We start from the raw sequence: 19,090 nt of genomic DNA on the forward strand, positions 1-19,090 counted from the left end.
ATATAGCGCCTTTCGTACATGAAATGCAACTCAAAGCACTGTGGTCACATAGACATGTGCTCGTGACTGTCTTTAACCATCTATGGCACCTTGTTGCCTCTAGCCATTATTGGCCTTTTACATTCACACAATGCATCCCCAGTTATGATGCAATACTTAGAAAAAGAGGCAGGGCCATAAGGAACCAATAGCAGTGTTTGAATTTGTCACATGTCTCTCTGGAGGCCATGCAGCATCCCTTTCTTCCAGACCTTCCCACAAGAATTAGCTTAGACATTTCTGTCCACAAAAATCGATTAAAAACATATTTTCCTGGCCTTTTTCAACTTTTAAAAAAATATATTCACAATAATAGGTAAGTAAAGCTTACTTTCTAATAGTTTAATTTACTTTATTTGCTAATTAAGTAATGGAAACAATCCTAGTCCCTAAAATGAACTACTCTGTCCATTTACCTCATAACCATAAAACCAGACTCAACAACCTAAACAACTCCATTGAGAAACTTAGCCACATCCCCCAAATCCCCCCACAGGACTTTCACACCTACCAAGATCTGATTCATTGGACACCCCTTACAGGAACTAACATTTGGACTCTCTGGCAGAAGTCTTTAAACTAGTGACCCTCTCTAGCGCAGACCAGCGGGAGAGCGGTACTAATCCCCATCACCTAGAAACGAGTGTCAAAAGCATCTTCAACCTCTCTAAGTCCTTCCGACCTACCCCAGCCCAAATTTAGAAACAGAAAACATCAAAACACAGACATGCGTGATAGAAGCCTCTCCATGGTAGAGGCAAGCAACCATACTTTGATTAGAGTCAGTTTGAGGATAAATGTCGATATATTCTGACAGATTACATCTCCATGGTAACGCCATCGAGGTAACATCAACAGATGATAAGGAAGTGGTGGGCGTGGTCTCAGGGGGGCACAGGAAGTGCTCAGGGCATGGTGACATCACATCCTCTCTCCTCCGATAAACATTGGCTGTGTTCGGAATAGCGTACTAGCATACTCAATGAGTATATACTGCATACTACCTACTAAATTCATAATAATACTGTAGTATAGTAGTATCCGAAAACCAGCCGACCATTATGCATCCGCCGGGAGCGGCGAATTTAAACCTCCATTTTAAACCTCCATTAGCTAAAATATGTAATTTTGGCTTTACAAGTGTTAACATGTCATTTTATGAAGTTTTAATATGTTTTCAGGCGAGAAAGTAACCACATATATTCCCAAAATGTGTCCAGTTTACCAAAATAACACGTTTATATATCTGATCTGATGATTTTTTGCGCCTTCTGTTCGCTAGCTGCGTTCGTAAATTCGCCCTGGAAATATGATCAGCACTCATGGAATGCCTCTTGTCCAATCAAATTACCTGGTCCCTTTATGACGTTGCACCCAGTGTGCGCTCCGGCGCTCTCAGAGCGATTTTAACTTCTCCCTTCATCCAGGACACCTTGTGCATAGTCTACCCACAAATAGAGTGCTTATATAATAAAGTTCCATGAACAAGAGTGCTCCAGGCACAGGCATATGGATGCTTAGGGTCATGGTCCTGTTGCTCACGGCCATACTAGCCTGAATACGACCTGTCGTAGAGCGGGATAGCAGCGGGAGCGTTTTGAAAATTATTGTGTGCATGAGAGTTTGGTGTTTGAATATTTGCGTAGTTTGTGTGAGTGAAAGGAGAGTCAGTGTGTAAGAGTTTATTCCCCCAGCAGCTTGCTGTTAGGGGGGATATTTTTGTTTTTTCGTTTTGTTTGTACACGGACGGCTCAAACATGGTAAAAGAACTCGGAACGACAGACGACACGACTAAGAAAACGGACACCAGCATGGCGAAAGAAGGAGAGAGAGACAGAGGAGATGGAGAGACAGAGAGGGAGAGATGGAGAGAGAGAGGAGAGAGAGAGAATAGCGAGGAAGAAGCAGGCGGCGGAAGCGAGGGCGAATGCGGAGAGAGAGGAGAGAGAGGGAGAGAGGAGAGAGGAGAGAGAGGAGCCGGCCTACAGCAAGGAGTTGACGGTGGCGGTGGAGCTGGTCGGCGAGGAGAAGGTGACGATGATGGCGCTGCTCCGGGCGACGAAGGAGGTGTGCGGGCTCGTCGTGGGCTGTCGCTACATCAGATTAAACAAATACGAAGTCACGATGAGCCATCCAAAGGGGAAAGAGAGGCTGCTCGACGGCTTCAAGATCAAGGAGACGAGGGTCATGGCGAGGGAGCTGTGCGGGGGACGAGATGGTGGTTTCCTTCATCGGGCTGCCGGTCAACACCAAAGACGGGGACATTTTACGGAAACTATCGGACTGGGGGGTGCAAGCGGTCTCCCCGATAAAGAGGAGGATGTGGCCGGGGACCAGCATTTGCGAAGGTACACGTTTTGTTAAGGTGAAATTCAATGATGTTGTTAAGTCACTGCCGTACTCGACCAAGTTCGAGACGGACAATGGGTCTGATTTCTTTCGGGTGATTCATGACAGACAGGTGAAGGTGTGTAGGATGTGTCTGCAGCCAGGGCACATCCTACGGGAATGTCCCGAGTTCAGGTGCAGAAGGTGTGGGCTCAGCGGGCATTATGCGAGGGAATGCGCGACTTTTGAAAATAAGTGCAGGGGGTGTGGGGACCTGGAATCCCAATGTAAGTGTAGGGAGGAAGAGGAAGTAGTGACGAGTCCATCCACTGTTTTTAGACAGAGGGAGGAAGAAGGGAAGGGGGGAAAGGGGGAAGAGGAAGAGAAGGGAGAGGGAGAGAAGGGAGAGGGAGAAGAGGAAGAGAAGAGCGAGGGAGAGGAGGAAGAGGGGATGGAGGAGGGAGTATCGTTGACAGCTCAGACTGTGTCAGAAACTCAGAGTACGAGGTGGTCGGGACTGACAGGAGAGAGTGGGGGGGGGGGGGGGGGGGCATGGGGTCGAGCCTCGACAGCTTTATGGGGGTAACCCAGGCATCGGAGTTGCAAGGGAGCGCACAGACGACCGGGGGGAGAGGTTCCCAACAAGAGCCTTTGCCCCCGAGAGTCGTGCGCCCGACAGAAGCACAAGAGGCAGGCAACAAATCAAAGGAGGGAACCCCCATGAACAACGAGTCGGAATGGCGAGGGGCCGTATCCGTAAGCCCCCCCCCGAAAACATCTGAAAAGATGTTAACAAGTGTCAGTGACGATGGGTGCGGGGAGCAAGACGAGTCTGAGCTGTTGACGATAGTGGGAGGGAGGAAGAGGGCGCTGTTAGAGGGGAAACTAAAGCGCAAGTCAAAGCAGCAGAAAGCGGAGGGAAACAAGAAATAAAATTAAAATGGTAGTAAACATGTTTATCCTCCTACACTTGTTTTCAATGGTCACGCTTTCCTCCATAAACATCAATGGGCTCAACAATATGGAGAAGCTGGAGGAGGTGCTGGTGACTTTCACATCTGATTTTCTGATACTGCAGGAGACAAAGTGGACAGACACCAAAATGACAGAAATCAAGGGGAAATGGAGGGGTATGCTGTTTGCAAACAATGGGACAAACAAATCATGTGGGGTAGCAATATTAATTAAAGAGAATAGGGTAGAGAATGGAAGAGAGGTTTTGAATGACGGGAAGGGTAGAGTAATAGGGATAGAATTTAATATAAATAATGTTATGTTTAGATTAATCAATGTGTATGCACCAAATAGAGAGGTTGAAAAGAGGGATTTTTTTGTAGAACTGGGTTTGCACTGCACAGGGAATTGTATTTTGGTGGGTGACTTTAATGTATTTTGCACTAAGATGGATGTTTATAGAGTAGATAGTTTTAAGACAGATTTAGCTAGGAGGGGGTTATTAGAAATGATAGAGCAGAGAAATGTAATAGATGTGTGGAGAGTTAGGAACACAAGTAAGAGAGAGTTTTCGAGAAGACAGGTAGTTAGTGGGGTTTTGAAGCAGAGTAGAATTGATTTATGTTTAGTGTCACAGGGGATAGAAAAGGAAATAGGGGATATACAACACAAATTCACGGGGTACAGCGATCTTGGGTTTTGGAGACAGTGCAGGAGTATTGTGAGAATTTATTCAAAAAAGGTAGTGTAGACAATGACAGTGTAGGAGAAGTTTTGGGGACAGTTGAGCATAGGTTAGCGGATAGTGACAGGGAAGGGTGTGATAGGGATTTATCAGAGGGGGAGGTCACCTTAGCCATTCAGAGCTCAAATAATGGCAAAAGCCCGGGCTCTGATGGCTTACCAGGTGAATTCTACAAGTGTTTTAGTGCAGTGCTTAGTAAGATTTTGTTGAGGGTTTATAAGGAAATGGAAAGGGTAGAGAAGGTTAGTGAGTCGATGGCAACAGGGTTAATTACTTTATTATACAAGAAGGGTAGTAAGTTACAGTTAGGGAATTACAGAGGGATTAGTTTATTGAATACAGATTACAAAGTGTTAGCGAAGATTTTAGCCAATAGGATTAAGTCAGTAGTAGGGTCCATAGTGTCATCGACTCAGGCGTATAGCATACCAGGGAGAGATATAGCGGATACAATAGGGTCAGTCAGGGATACAGTGAAACACATGAAGGAAGAGGGAGGGATAGTGTTGAGTGTAGATTTCAATAAAGCTTTTGATAGAGTAGAGCATGAGTTTATGTTTAGGACATTAGAGAAGTTTGGTTTTGGGGAGAGGATAGTTCAGTGGATTAGGTTACTGTATAGTTGTGCAAAGAGTAGGGTAAAGTGTAGTGGAGTTTTGACAGATAGTTTTAGTTTAGAAAGATCAGTTAGGCAGGGTTGTCCGTTGTCCAGTCTGCTGTATAGCATTACAGCAGAGCCACTGGCGACGATGTTAAAATCAGACAGACACATTCAGGGTATACATATTCCAGGGGGTGGGAGGAGTTTAATACATCAGTATGCAGACGACACAAACATAACAGTTAGGGACGTAGATAGTGTGAAGAGAGTAGTCAAGTTATTAGAAGTATATGGGAAAGCATCAGGGGCCAAAATGAATGTAGAGAAGTCAGAAATACTGTGTGTAGGGAGTGTAGACATGAGTGAATGCGATTTACCTTTGAAAGTGGCAAAAGGAATGATAAAAGTGCTAGGAGTGAATGTGGGTGTGAATGAAAAAGAAGCAAGGGATGTAACATGGACAGGGATTTTGAACAGGGTGAAACAAACACTGAATTCATGGAGAAGGAGAAAACTGAAACTAAGGGGGAAGGTGACGGTAATAAACTGCCTGATCCTATCAAAGGTGAACCATGTTTTAAGTGCACTAGATTTACCTTTGTGGGTCACGAAAGAATTGAATGGGGTGATAAATAGTTTTTTGTGGGATAGCAAGCAGGCACTAATTAGGCACAGGGTGTTAATAAATAGTTATAAGAATGGGGGGTTAAAATTGATAGATATAGAGGTGAAGAAAAGGGCACTTAGGGTCAAAATTGTGAAAAAGTTTTTGTATGGTAGGGATGAATATTGTTGGATGGGTTTCTTTGAGGATTATTTGCACAGGTATGGGGGGTGTGGTGTGAATGGTCTTTTAATGGTTTTTAATAAACCACGGTATGAGGGAATGTCACTGTTTTATAGAGAGGTGTTTGAGGCATGGGGGAAATATTTAGAGCAGGTAAGGTACAAGTGTGTAGGGAAAGATGAGGTTTTAAATCAGCCCATCTTTTTTAACCCGAAGATAAAGTATAATAGCAAGATGATAGTTAGTAAGCACTTTGAACAGGCAGGGTTTAGACAGGTAAAACATTTAGTGTCAGAGAACAATTTCAAAACAGAGCAGGAGATAGTGCAGGGAATAAGGGCAGTGAATAGGGATATAAGAATAGGTGGGATTGCAGGAGTGTATAATAGAATTAGGGACAGTATAAGTAGGGAATGGAAAACTTTAATGTTAGGACAGGGAGAGGCAGGTGAGGAAAAAAGGATGGTAGAATTAAGGGTAGAAAGGAAAGGTTTAGAGGTCAAGTTTGAGGATGTGAAAACAAAAGGGATATACATGGATTTACTGGGTGATGGGTTGGTGAGGCCAGCGTCAGAGAAGGTGTCGGAAAGGGTTTTTGAAGGTTTTGATGTGGGTAAGGTATGGGCAAATTTGGGTGTGAAATATAATAGCGTAGAATGTGAGCACAATGATTTTAAGATTAGGCACAATAGGGTTTACACAAATGTCGTATTGCACCAAATGGATAGGAATGTAGGTAGGGTATGTGATGTATGTAAAGGGAGGGATGAACATTTTGACCACTTTTTTGTTGAATGTCCAAGTTTGTCTGTCTTATTTGTGAAAGTAAAGGGGTTGTTAAGTGTACACTGTGGGGTTACCGTCATGAATGAGATTGAATGGAAGGAATTGTTATTGTTTGGGGTGGTGGGAAAAAAGAAAGAAGTGAACGTAGATTTGGTTAATTTTTTGTTGAGTCACGTAAGGTATGCGTGTTATGAGGGGAAAGTTACCAGGGTGTGGGATTTGTTTGTGTCACTATTTAAAAAGGATGTTAGGTTAGTGCACACACTGGGGAAAGCAGATTTTTGTAAACACTTTGTCAATAATAGCACTTTGGTGACTATTACGGGATCAGGGAAGTTAGGTTTTAATATAGAGGATTAGTATCTGTGTTTGGTTTTGAGTCAGTGTTTATGTTTGTTTTATGATTTTTCTGAGTTGACCAAGGGCTGCCAGGCATAGATAAGACCTGGTATGCTACTTGGTCTCATGTTGGTTTTGTCTATTCTGGTTTAGGTTTAGGGTTTAGGGTTAGGGTTAGGGTTGTGTCTGTCCCACTTTTTGCGCTGTCTGTCATGAATCACCGTGTTTTTTATGTGTCGTATCTTTTGCTTTATCATTCTTTATTGTTTTATCATTTCTTTATTTGTTGCAGCATTCTTTATTGTTTCTTTGTTTGGATTATTTTGCGTATGGTTTATTTGTTATGTTGATTTTATGATTTTCACGATGCTGTGTCCGTGACCCGGATGCCCACTTTGACTTAAGCTCCTCCCACTTTGACTTAAGCTCCTCCCACTTTGACTTAAGCTCCTCCCACTTTGACTTAAGCTCCTCCCACTTTGATTTAAGCTCCTCCCACTTTGATTTAAGCTCCTCCCACTTTGATTTAAGCTCCGCCCACTTTGACTTAAGCTCCTCCCACTTTGACTTAAGCTCCTCCCACTTTGACTTAAGCTCCTCCCACTTTGATTTAAACTCCTCCCACTTTGATTTAAGCTCCTCCCACTTTGATTTAAGCTCCGCCCACTTTGACTTAAGCTCCTCCCACTTTGACTTAAGCTCCTCCCACTTTGATTTAAGCTCCTCCCACTTTGACTTAAGCTCCTCCCACTTTGATTTAAGCTCCTCCCACTTTGACTTAAGCTCCTCCCACTTTGATTTAAGCTCCTCCCACTTTGACTTAAGCTCCTCCCACTTTGACTTAAGCTCCTCCCACTTTGACTTAAGCTCCTCCCACTTTGATTTAAGCTCCGCCCACTTTGACTTAAGCTCCTCCCACTTTAATTTAAGCTCCGCCCACTTTGACTTAAGCTCCTCCCACTTTGATTTAAGCTCCTCCCACTTTGATTTAAGCTCCTCCCACTTTGACTTAAGCTCCTCCCACTTTGATTTAAGCTCCTCCCACTTTGATTTAAGCTCCTCCCACTTTGATTTAAGCACCGCCCACTTTGATTTAAGCTCCTCCCACTTTGATTTTAGCTCCGCCCACTTTGACTTAAGCTCCTCCCACTTTGATTTAAGCTCCGCCCACTTTGACTTAAGCTCCTCCCACTTTGACTTAAGCTCCTCCCACTTTTACACAAGCTCCGCCCACTTTTACACAGCTCATTAACATACAGCTCATTAGCATGAATCTCATTAGCATGAAGCTCATTAACATACAGCTCATTAACATACACACAGCTAATTAACATACATCTCATTAATATACAGCTCATTAGCATGAATCTCATTAACATACACAGCTAATTAACATACAGCTCATTAACATACAGCTCATTAACATACAGCTCATTAACATACAGCTCATTAGCATGAATCTCATTAGCATGAAGCTCATTAACATACACACACAGCTCATTAACATACAGCTCATTAACATGACCATTCACATTCACATATGCCCAGGAATTCCCCACCCTTGTGACCCCAGGTCATAGAGAGAGATGTTAAATGCGTGCATCCACTATCTTCACCCTAACTTTTTTTTTTTTTTTTTAAGTCCAACACGATTTTTTTTGCCACTCCCATTGACTTTTATGATCGTGAGATCACACTGAATCCAAAACGGGGTAGGGTTAGCATGATGCCTTTAGCATGTGGCTAATCTGCAGGAAGCTCAATAACATCACGTCCCGGGGTCGTAGAGGGCTGGGGTTAGGCTTCAAATGACCGTGTAGACCTAAGGAACAGAAATATGAAAACCGCGTGTTTCTACCACATTCATAGCCAGCGTTATACGTCCCGTAGTGTGACCCCTCCCGGGGTTAATAACGTATGGTTCCCCGCGGGTTAGGAGAACAATTCCAACACCCCTGGATAGACCAGAGGACAGGGAATCTAAAACCATTTGAATGGTGTCTCTACGACCTTCCTATCACCCCCCATCATCATCATCATCATCATCTCATCATCACACACACACAGGCCACAGGCCACTTCCGCATTAGCGGTGTTAGCTTAGCAATCTCGTTGTGTTTTAACTTCACTTTAACATGACTTCCCCTGGTATGAGGGAATGTCACTGTTTTATAGAGAGGTGTTTGAGGCATGGGGGAAATATTTACACTGTGGGGTTACCGTCATGAATGAGATTGAATGGAAGGAATTGTTATTGTTTGGGGTGGTGGGAAAAAAGAAAGAAGTGAACGTAGATTTGGTTATTTTTTTGTTGAGTCACGTAAGGTATGCAATTGTATGTAGGAGGAATGTAGCACATTATGAGGGGAAAGTTACCAGGGCGTGGGATTTGTTTGTGTCACTATTTAAAAAGGATGTTAGGTTAGTGCACACACTGGGGAAAGCAGATTTTTGTAAACACTTTGTCAATAATAGCACTTTGGTGACTATTACGGGATCAGGGATGTTAGGTTTTAATATAGAGGATTAGTATCTGTGTTTGGTTTTGAGTCAGTGTTTATGTTTGTTTTATGATTTTTCTGAGTTGACCAAGGGCTGCCAGGCATAGATAAGACCTGGTATGCTACTTGGTCTCATGTTGGTTTTGTCTATTCTGGTTTAGGTTTAGGTTTAGGGTTAGGGTTAGGGTTGTGTCTGTCCCACTTTTTGCGCTGTCTGTCATGAATCACCGTGTTTTTTATGTGTCGTATCTTTTGCTTTATCATTCTTTATTGTTTTATCATTTCTTTATTTGTTGCAGCATTCTTTATTGTTTCTTTGTTTGGATTATTTTGCGTATGGTTTATTTGTTATGTTGATTTTATGATTTTCACGATGCTGTGTCCGTGACCCGGATGCCCACTTTGACTTAAGCTCCTCCCACTTTGATTTAAGCTCCTCCCACTTTGATTTAAGCTCCTCCCACTTTGATTTAAGCTCCTCCCACTTTGATTTAAGCTCCTCCCACTTTGATTTAAGCTCCTCCCACTTTGATTTAAGCTCCTCCCACTTTGATTTAAGCTCCTCCCACTTTGATTTAAGCTCCTCCCACTTTGATTTAAGCTCCTCCCACTTTGATTTAAGCTCCGCCCACTTTGACTTAAGCTCCTCCCACTTTGACTTAAGCTCCTCCCACTTTGATTTAAGCTCCTCCCACTTTGACTTAAGCTCCTCCCACTTTGATTTAAGCTCCTCCCACTTTGACTTAAGCTCCTCCCACTTTGATTTAAGCTCCTCCCACTTTGACTTAAGCTCCTCCCACTTTGACTTAAGCTCCTCCCACTTTGACTTAAGCTCCTCCCACTTTGATTTAAGCTCCGCCCACTTTGACTTAAGCTCCTCCCACTTTAATTTAAGCTCCGCCCACTTTGACTTAAGCTCCTCCCACTTTGATTTAAGCTCCTCCCACTTTGATTTAAGCTCCTCCCACTTTGACTTAAGCTCCTCCCACTTTGATTTAAGCTCCTCCCACTTTGATTTAAGCTCCTCCCACTTTGATTTAAGCACCGCCCACTTTGATTTAAGCTCCTCCCACTTTGATTTTAGCTCCGCCCACTTTGACTTAAGCTCCTCCCACTTTGATTTAAGCTCCGCCCACTTTGACTTAAGCTCCTCCCACTTTGACTTAAGCTCCTCCCACTTTTACACAAGCTCCGCCCACTTTTACACAGCTCATTAACATACAGCTCATTAGCATGAATCTCATTAGCATGAAGCTCATTAACATACAGCTCATTAACATACACACAGCTAATTAACATACATCTCATTAATATACAGCTCATTAGCATGAATCTCATTAACATACACAGCTAATTAACATACAGCTCATTAACATACAGCTCATTAACATACAGCTCATTAACATACAGCTCATTAGCATGAATCTCATTAGCATGAAGCTCATTAACATACACACACAGCTCATTAACATACAGCTCATTAACATGACCATTCACATTCACATATGCCCAGGAATTCCCCACCCTTGTGACCCCAGGTCATAGAGAGAGATGTTAAATGCGTGCATCCACTATCTTCACCCTAACTTTTTTTTTTTTTTTTTAAGTCCAACACGATTTTTTTTGCCACTCCCATTGACTTTTATGATCGTGAGATCACACTGAATCCAAAACGGGGTAGGGTTAGCATGATGCCTTTAGCATGTGGCTAATCTGCAGGAAGCTCAATAACATCACGTCCCGGGGTCGTAGAGGGCTGGGGTTAGGCTTCAAATGACCGTGTAGACCTAAGGAACAGAAATATGAAAACCGCGTGTTTCTACCACATTCATAGCCAGCGTTATACGTCCCGTAGTGTGACCCCTCCCGGGGTTAATAACGTATGGTTCCCCGCGGGTTAGGAGAACAATTCCAACACCCCCGGATAGACCAGAGGACAGGGAATCTAAAACCATTTGAATGGTGTCTCTACGACCTTCCTATCACCCCCCATCATCATCATCATCATCATCTCATCATCACACACACACACAGGCCACAGGCCACTTCCGCATTAGCGGTGTTAGCTTAGCAATCTCGTTGTGTTTTAACTTCACTTTAACATGACTTCCCCTGGTATGAGGGAATGTCACTGTTTTATAGAGAGGTGTTTGAGGCATGGGGGAAATATTTACACTGTGGGGTTACCGTCATGAATGAGATTGAATGGAAGGAATTGTTATTGTTTGGGGTGGTGGGAAAAAAGAAAGAAGTGAACGTAGATTTGGTTATTTTTTTGTTGAGTCACGTAAGGTATGCAATTGTATGTAGGAGGAATGTAGCACATTATGAGGGGAAAGTTACCAGGGCGTGGGATTTGTTTGTGTCACTATTTAAAAAGGATGTTAGGTTAGTGCACACACTGGGGAAAGCAGATTTTTGTAAACACTTTGTCAATAATAGCACTTTGGTGACTATTACGGGATCAGGGATGTTAGGTTTTAATATAGAGGATTAGTATCTGTGTTTGGTTTTGAGTCAGTGTTTATGTTTGTTTTATGATTTTTCTGAGTTGACCAAGGGCTGCCAGGCATAGATAAGACCTGGTATGCTACTTGGTCTCATGTTGGTTTTGTCTATTCTGGTTTAGGTTTAGGTTTAGGGTTAGGGTTAGGGTTGTGTCTGTCCCACTTTTTGCGCTGTCTGTCATGAATCACCGTGTTTTTTATGTGTCGTATCTTTTGCTTTATCATTCTTTATTGTTTTATCATTTCTTTATTTGTTGCAGCATTCTTTATTGTTTCTTTGTTTGGATTATTTTGCGTATGGTTTATTTGTTATGTTGATTTTATGATTTTCACGATGCTGTGTCCGTGACCCGGATGCCCACTTTGACTTAAGCTCCTCCCACTTTGACTTAAGCTCCTCCCACTTTGACTTAAGCTCCTCCCACTTTGATTTAAGCTCCTCCCACTTTGATTTAAGCTCCTCCCACTTTGATTTAAGCTCCGCCCACTTTGACTTAAGCTCCTCCCACTTTGACTTAAGCTCCTCCCACTTTGACTTAAGCTCCTCCCACTTTGATTTAAACTCCTCCCACTTTGATTTAAGCTCCTCCCACTTTGATTTAAGCTCCGCCCACTTTGACTTAAGCTCCTCCCACTTTGACTTAAGCTCCTCCCACTTTGATTTAAGCTCCTCCCACTTTGACTTAAGCTCCTCCCACTTTGATTTAAGCTCCTCCCACTTTGACTTAAGCTCCTCCCACTTTGATTTAAGCTCCTCCCACTTTGACTTAAGCTCCTCCCACTTTGACTTAAGCTCCTCCCACTTTGACTTAAGCTCCTCCCACTTTGATTTAAGCTCCGCCCACTTTGACTTAAGCTCCTCCCACTTTAATTTAAGCTCCGCCCACTTTGACTTAAGCTCCTCCCACTTTGATTTAAGCTCCTCCCACTTTGATTTAAGCTCCTCCCACTTTGACTTAAGCTCCTCCCACTTTGATTTAAGCTCCTCCCACTTTGATTTAAGCTCCTCCCACTTTGATTTAAGCACCGCCCACTTTGATTTAAGCTCCTCCCACTTTGATTTTAGCTCCGCCCACTTTGACTTAAGCTCCTCCCACTTTGATTTAAGCTCCGCCCACTTTGACTTAAGCTCCTCCCACTTTGACTTAAGCTCCTCCCACTTTTACACAAGCTCCGCCCACTTTTACACAGCTCATTAACATACAGCTCATTAGCATGAATCTCATTAGCATGAAGCTCATTAACATACAGCTCATTAACATACACACAGCTAATTAACATACATCTCATTAATATACAGCTCATTAGCATGAATCTCATTAACATACACAGCTAATTAACATACAGCTCATTAACATACAGCTCATTAACATACAGCTCATTAACATACAGCTCATTAACATACAGCTCATTAGCATGAATCTCATTAGCATGAAGCTCATTAACATACACACACAGCTCATTAACATACAGCTCATTAACATGACCATTCACATTCACATATGCCCAGGAATTCCCCACCCTTGTGACCCCAGGTCATAGAGAGAGATGTTAAATGCGTGCATCCACTATCTTCACCCTAACTTTTTTTTTTTTTTTTTAAGTCCAACACGATTTTTTTTGCCACTCCCATTGACTTTTATGATCGTGAGATCACACTGAATCCAAAACGGGGTAGGGTTAGCATGATGCCTTTAGCATGTGGCTAATCTGCAGGAAGCTCAATAACATCACGTCCCGGGGTCGTAGAGGGCTGGGGTTAGGCTTCAAATGACCGTGTAGACCTAAGGAACAGAAATATGAAAACCGCGTGTTTCTACCACATTCATAGCCAGCGTTATACGTCCCGTAGTGTGACCCCTCCCGGGGTTAATAACGTATGGTTCCCCGCGGGTTAGGAGAACAATTCCAACACCCCCGGATAGACCAGAGGACAGGGAATCTAAAACCATTTGAATGGTGTCTCTACGACCTTCCTATCACCCCCCATCATCATCATCATCTCATCATCACACACACACAGGCCACAGGCCACTTCCGCATTAGCGGTGTTAGCTTAGCAATCTCGTTGTGTTTTAACTTCACTTTAACATGACTTCCCCTGGTATGAGGGAATGTCACTGTTTTATAGAGAGGTGTTTGAGGCATGGGGGAAATATTTACACTGTGGGGTTACCGTCATGAATGAGATTGAATGGAAGGAATTGTTATTGTTTGGGGTGGTGGGAAAAAAGAAAGAAGTGAACGTAGATTTGGTTATTTTTTTGTTGAGTCACGTAAGGTATGCAATTGTATGTAGGAGGAATGTAGCACATTATGAGGGGAAAGTTACCAGGGCGTGGGATTTGTTTGTGTCACTATTTAAAAAGGATGTTAGGTTAGTGCACACACTGGGGAAAGCAGATTTTTGTAAACACTTTGTCAATAATAGCACTTTGGTGACTATTACGGGATCAGGGATGTTAGGTTTTAATATAGAGGATTAGTATCTGTGTTTGGTTTTGAGTCAGTGTTTATGTTTGTTTTATGATTTTTCTGAGTTGACCAAGGGCTGCCAGGCATAGATAAGACCTGGTATGCTACTTGGTCTCATGTTGGTTTTGTCTATTCTGGTTTAGGTTTAGGGTTTAGGGTTAGGGTTAGGGTTGTGTCTGTCCCACTTTTTGCGCTGTCTGTCATGAATCACCGTGTTTTTTATGTGTCGTATCTTTTGCTTTATCATTCTTTATTGTTTTATCATTTCTTTATTTGTTGCAGCATTCTTTATTGTTTCTTTGTTTGGATTATTTTGCGTATGGTTTATTTGTTATGTTGATTTTATGATTTTCACGATGCTGTGTCCGTGACCCGGATGCCCACTTTGACTTAAGCTCCTCCCACTTTGATTTAAGCTCCTCCCACTTTGACTTAAGCTCCTCCCACTTTGATTTAAGCTCCTCCCACTTTGATTTAAGCTCCTCCCACTTTGACTTAAGCTCCTCCCACTTTGATTTAAGCTCCTCCCACTTTGATTTAAGCTCCTCCCACTTTGATTTAAGCTCCTCCCACTTTGATTTAAGCTCCGCCCACTTTGACTTAAGCTCCTCCCACTTTGACTTAAGCTCCTCCCACTTTGACTTAAGCTCCTCCCACTTTGATTTAAACTCCTCCCACTTTGATTTAAGCTCCTCCCACTTTGATTTAAGCTCCGCCCACTTTGACTTAAGCTCCTCCCACTTTGACTTAAGCTCCTCCCACTTTGATTTAAGCTCCTCCCACTTTGACTTAAGCTCCTCCCACTTTGATTTAAGCTCCTCCCACTTTGACTTAAGCTCCTCCCACTTTGATTTAAGCTCCTCCCACTTTGACTTAAGCTCCTCCCACTTTGATTTAAGCTCCTCCCACTTTGATTTAAGCTCCTCCCACTTTGATTTAAGCACCGCCCACTTTGATTTAAGCTCCTCCCACTTTGATTTAAGCTCCGCCCACTTTGACTTAAGCTCCGCCCACTTAGACACAAACTCCGCCCACTTTGACTTAAGCTCCTCCCACTTTGACTTAAGCTCCTCCCACTTTGATTTAAGCTCCGCCCACTTTGACTTAAGCTCCTCCCACTTTAATTTAAGCTCCGCCCACTTTGACTTAAGCTCCTCCCACTTTGATTTAAGCTCCTCCCACTTTGATTTAAGCTCCTCCCACTTTGACTTAAGCTCCTCCCACTTTGATTTAAGCTCCTCCCACTTTGATTTAAGCTCCTCCCACTTTGATTTAAGCTCCTCCCACTTTGATTTAAGCACCGCCCACTTTGATTTAAGCTCCTCCCACTTTGATTTAAGCTCCGCCCACTTTGACTTAAGCTCCTCCCACTTTGACTTAAGCTCCTCCCACTTTTACACAAGCTCCGCCCACTTTTACACAGCTCATTAACATACAGCTCATTAGCATGAATCTCATTAGCATGAAGCTCATTAACATACAGCTCATTAACATACACACAGCTAATTAACATACATCTCATTAATATACAGCTCATTAGCATGAATCTCATTAACATACACAGCTAATTAACATACAGCTCATTAACATACAGCTCATTAACATACAGCTCATTAGCATGAATCTCATTAGCATGAAGCTCATTAACATACACACACAGCTCATTAACATACAGCTCATTAACATGACCATTCACATTCACATATGCCCAGGAATTCCCCACCCTTGTGACCCCAGGTCATAGAGAGAGATGTTAAATGCGTGCATCCACTATCTTCACCCTAACTTTTTTTTTTTTTTTTTTTAAGTCGAACACGATTTTTTTTGCCACTCCCATTGACTTTTATGATCGTGAGATCACGCTGAATCCAAAACGGGGTAGGGTTAGCATGATGCCTTTAGCATGTGGCTAATCTGCAGGAAGCTCAATAACATCACGTCCCGGGGTCGTAGAGGGCTGGGGTTAGGCTTCAAATGACCGTGTAGACCTAAGGAACAGAAATATGAAAACCACGTGTTTCTACCACATTCATAGCCAGCGTTATACGTCCCGTAGTGTGACCCCTCCCGGGGTTAATAACGTATGGTTCCCCGCGGGTTAGGAGAACAATTCCAACACCCCCGGATAGACCAGAGGACAGGGAATCTAAAACCATTTGAATGGTGTCTCTACGACCTTCCTATCACCCCCCATCATCATCATCATCATCTCATCATCACACACACACACAGGCCACAGGCCACTTCCGCATTAGCGGTGTTAGCTTAGCAATCTCGTTGTGTTTTAACTTCACTTTAACATGACTTCCCCTGGTATGAGGGAATGTCACTGTTTTATAGAGAGGTGTTTGAGGCATGGGGGAAATATTTACACTGTGGGGTTACCGTCATGAATGAGATTGAATGGAAGGAATTGTTATTGTTTGGGGTGGTGGGAAAAAAGAAAGAAGTGAACGTAGATTTGGTTAATTTTTTGTTGAGTCACGTAAGGTATGCAATTGTATGTAGGAGGAATGTAGCACATTATGAGGGGAAAGTTACCAGGGTGTGGGATTTGTTTGTGTCACTATTTAAAAAGGATGTTAGGTTAGTGCACACACTGGGGAAAGCAGATTTTTGTAAACACTTTGTCAATAATAGCACTTTGGTGACTATTACGGGATCAGGGATGTTAGGTTTTAATATAGAGGATTAGTATCTGTGTTTGGTTTTGAGTCAGTGTTTATGTTTGTTTTATGATTTTTCTGAGTTGACCAAGGGCTGCCAGGCATAGATAAGACCTGGTATGCTACTTGGTCTCATGTTGGTTTTGTCTATTCTGGTTTAGGTTTAGGGTTTAGGGTTAGGGTTAGGGTTGTGTCTGTCCCACTTTTTGCGCTGTCTGTCATGAATCACAGTGTTTTTTATGTGTCGTATCTTTTGCTTTATCATTCTTTATTGTTTGATCATTTCTTTATTTGTTGCAGCATTCTTTATTGTTTCTTTGTTTGGATTATTTTGCGTATGGTTTATTTGTTATGTTGATTTTATGATTTTCACGATGCTGTGTCCGTGACCCGGATGCCCACTTTGACTTAAGCTCCTCCCACTTTGACTTAAGCTCCTCCCACTTTGACTTAAGCTCCTCCCACTTTGATTTAAGCTCCTCCCACTTTGATTTAAGCTCCTCCCACTTTGATTTAAGCTCCGCCCACTTTGACTTAAGCTCCTCCCACTTTGACTTAAGCTCCTCCCACTTTGACTTAAGCTCCTCCCACTTTGATTTAAACTCCTCCCACTTTGATTTAAGCTCCTCCCACTTTGATTTAAGCTCCGCCCACTTTGACTTAAGCTCCTCCCACTTTGACTTAAGCTCCTCCCACTTTGATTTAAGCTCCTCCCACTTTGACTTAAGCTCCTCCCACTTTGATTTAAGCTCCTCCCACTTTGACTTAAGCTCCTCCCACTTTGATTTAAGCTCCTCCCACTTTGACTTAAGCTCCTCCCACTTTGACTTAAGCTCCTCCCACTTTGACTTAAGCTCCTCCCACTTTGATTTAAGCTCCGCCCACTTTGACTTAAGCTCCTCCCACTTTAATTTAAGCTCCGCCCACTTTGACTTAAGCTCCTCCCACTTTGATTTAAGCTCCTCCCACTTTGATTTAAGCTCCTCCCACTTTGACTTAAGCTCCTCCCACTTTGATTTAAGCTCCTCCCACTTTGATTTAAGCTCCTCCCACTTTGATTTAAGCACCGCCCACTTTGATTTAAGCTCCTCCCACTTTGATTTTAGCTCCGCCCACTTTGACTTAAGCTCCTCCCACTTTGATTTAAGCTCCGCCCACTTTGACTTAAGCTCCTCCCACTTTGACTTAAGCTCCTCCCACTTTTACACAAGCTCCGCCCACTTTTACACAGCTCATTAACATACAGCTCATTAGCATGAATCTCATTAGCATGAAGCTCATTAACATACAGCTCATTAACATACACACAGCTAATTAACATACATCTCATTAATATACAGCTCATTAGCATGAATCTCATTAACATACACAGCTAATTAACATACAGCTCATTAACATACAGCTCATTAACATACAGCTCATTAACATACAGCTCATTAGCATGAATCTCATTAGCATGAAGCTCATTAACATACACACACAGCTCATTAACATACAGCTCATTAACATGACCATTCACATTCACATATGCCCAGGAATTCCCCACCCTTGTGACCCCAGGTCATAGAGAGAGATGTTAAATGCGTGCATCCACTATCTTCACCCTAACTTTTTTTTTTTTTTTTTAAGTCCAACACGATTTTTTTTGCCACTCCCATTGACTTTTATGATCGTGAGATCACACTGAATCCAAAACGGGGTAGGGTTAGCATGATGCCTTTAGCATGTGGCTAATCTGCAGGAAGCTCAATAACATCACGTCCCGGGGTCGTAGAGGGCTGGGGTTAGGCTTCAAATGACCGTGTAGACCTAAGGAACAGAAATATGAAAACCGCGTGTTTCTACCACATTCATAGCCAGCGTTATACGTCCCGTAGTGTGACCCCTCCCGGGGTTAATAACGTATGGTTCCCCGCGGGTTAGGAGAACAATTCCAACACCCCTGGATAGACCAGAGGACAGGGAATCTAAAACCATTTGAATGGTGTCTCTACGACCTTCCTATCACCCCCCATCATCATCATCATCATCATCTCATCATCACACACACACAGGCCACAGGCCACTTCCGCATTAGCGGTGTTAGCTTAGCAATCTCGTTGTGTTTTAACTTCACTTTAACATGACTTCCCCTGGTATGAGGGAATGTCACTGTTTTATAGAGAGGTGTTTGAGGCATGGGGGAAATATTTACACTGTGGGGTTACCGTCATGAATGAGATTGAATGGAAGGAATTGTTATTGTTTGGGGTGGTGGGAAAAAAGAAAGAAGTGAACGTAGATTTGGTTAATTTGTTGTTGAGTCACGTAAGGTATGCAATTGTATGTAGGAGGAATGTAGCACATTATGAGGGGAAAGTTA

The 19,090-nt window shown here is 42.8% G+C and overlaps 1 protein-coding gene across 1 annotated transcript in view; it reads right to left on the reverse strand.

The window, feature by feature from the left end:
• Positions 1 to 3,419: 3,419 nt before the first annotated feature.
• The window catches only part of LOC308171205 (uncharacterized protein), a gene marked incomplete at both ends in the record, with an annotated part of 192,631 nt that continues 176,960 nt past the window's right edge, over positions 3,420 to 19,090 (reverse strand). Inside the window, one exon of the mRNA XM_080546052.1 lies at positions 3,420 to 3,439. Within this exon, the coding sequence (XP_080402178.1) occupies positions 3,420 to 3,439 (20 nt within the window). The remainder of the gene's footprint in view (positions 3,440 to 19,090) is intronic.

This window comes from Nansenia antarctica (assembly GCF_963989245.1).
Source record: "Nansenia antarctica genome assembly, chromosome: 15".
In the NCBI taxonomy this organism is placed as follows: Eukaryota; Metazoa; Chordata; class Actinopteri; order Argentiniformes; family Microstomatidae; genus Nansenia; species Nansenia antarctica.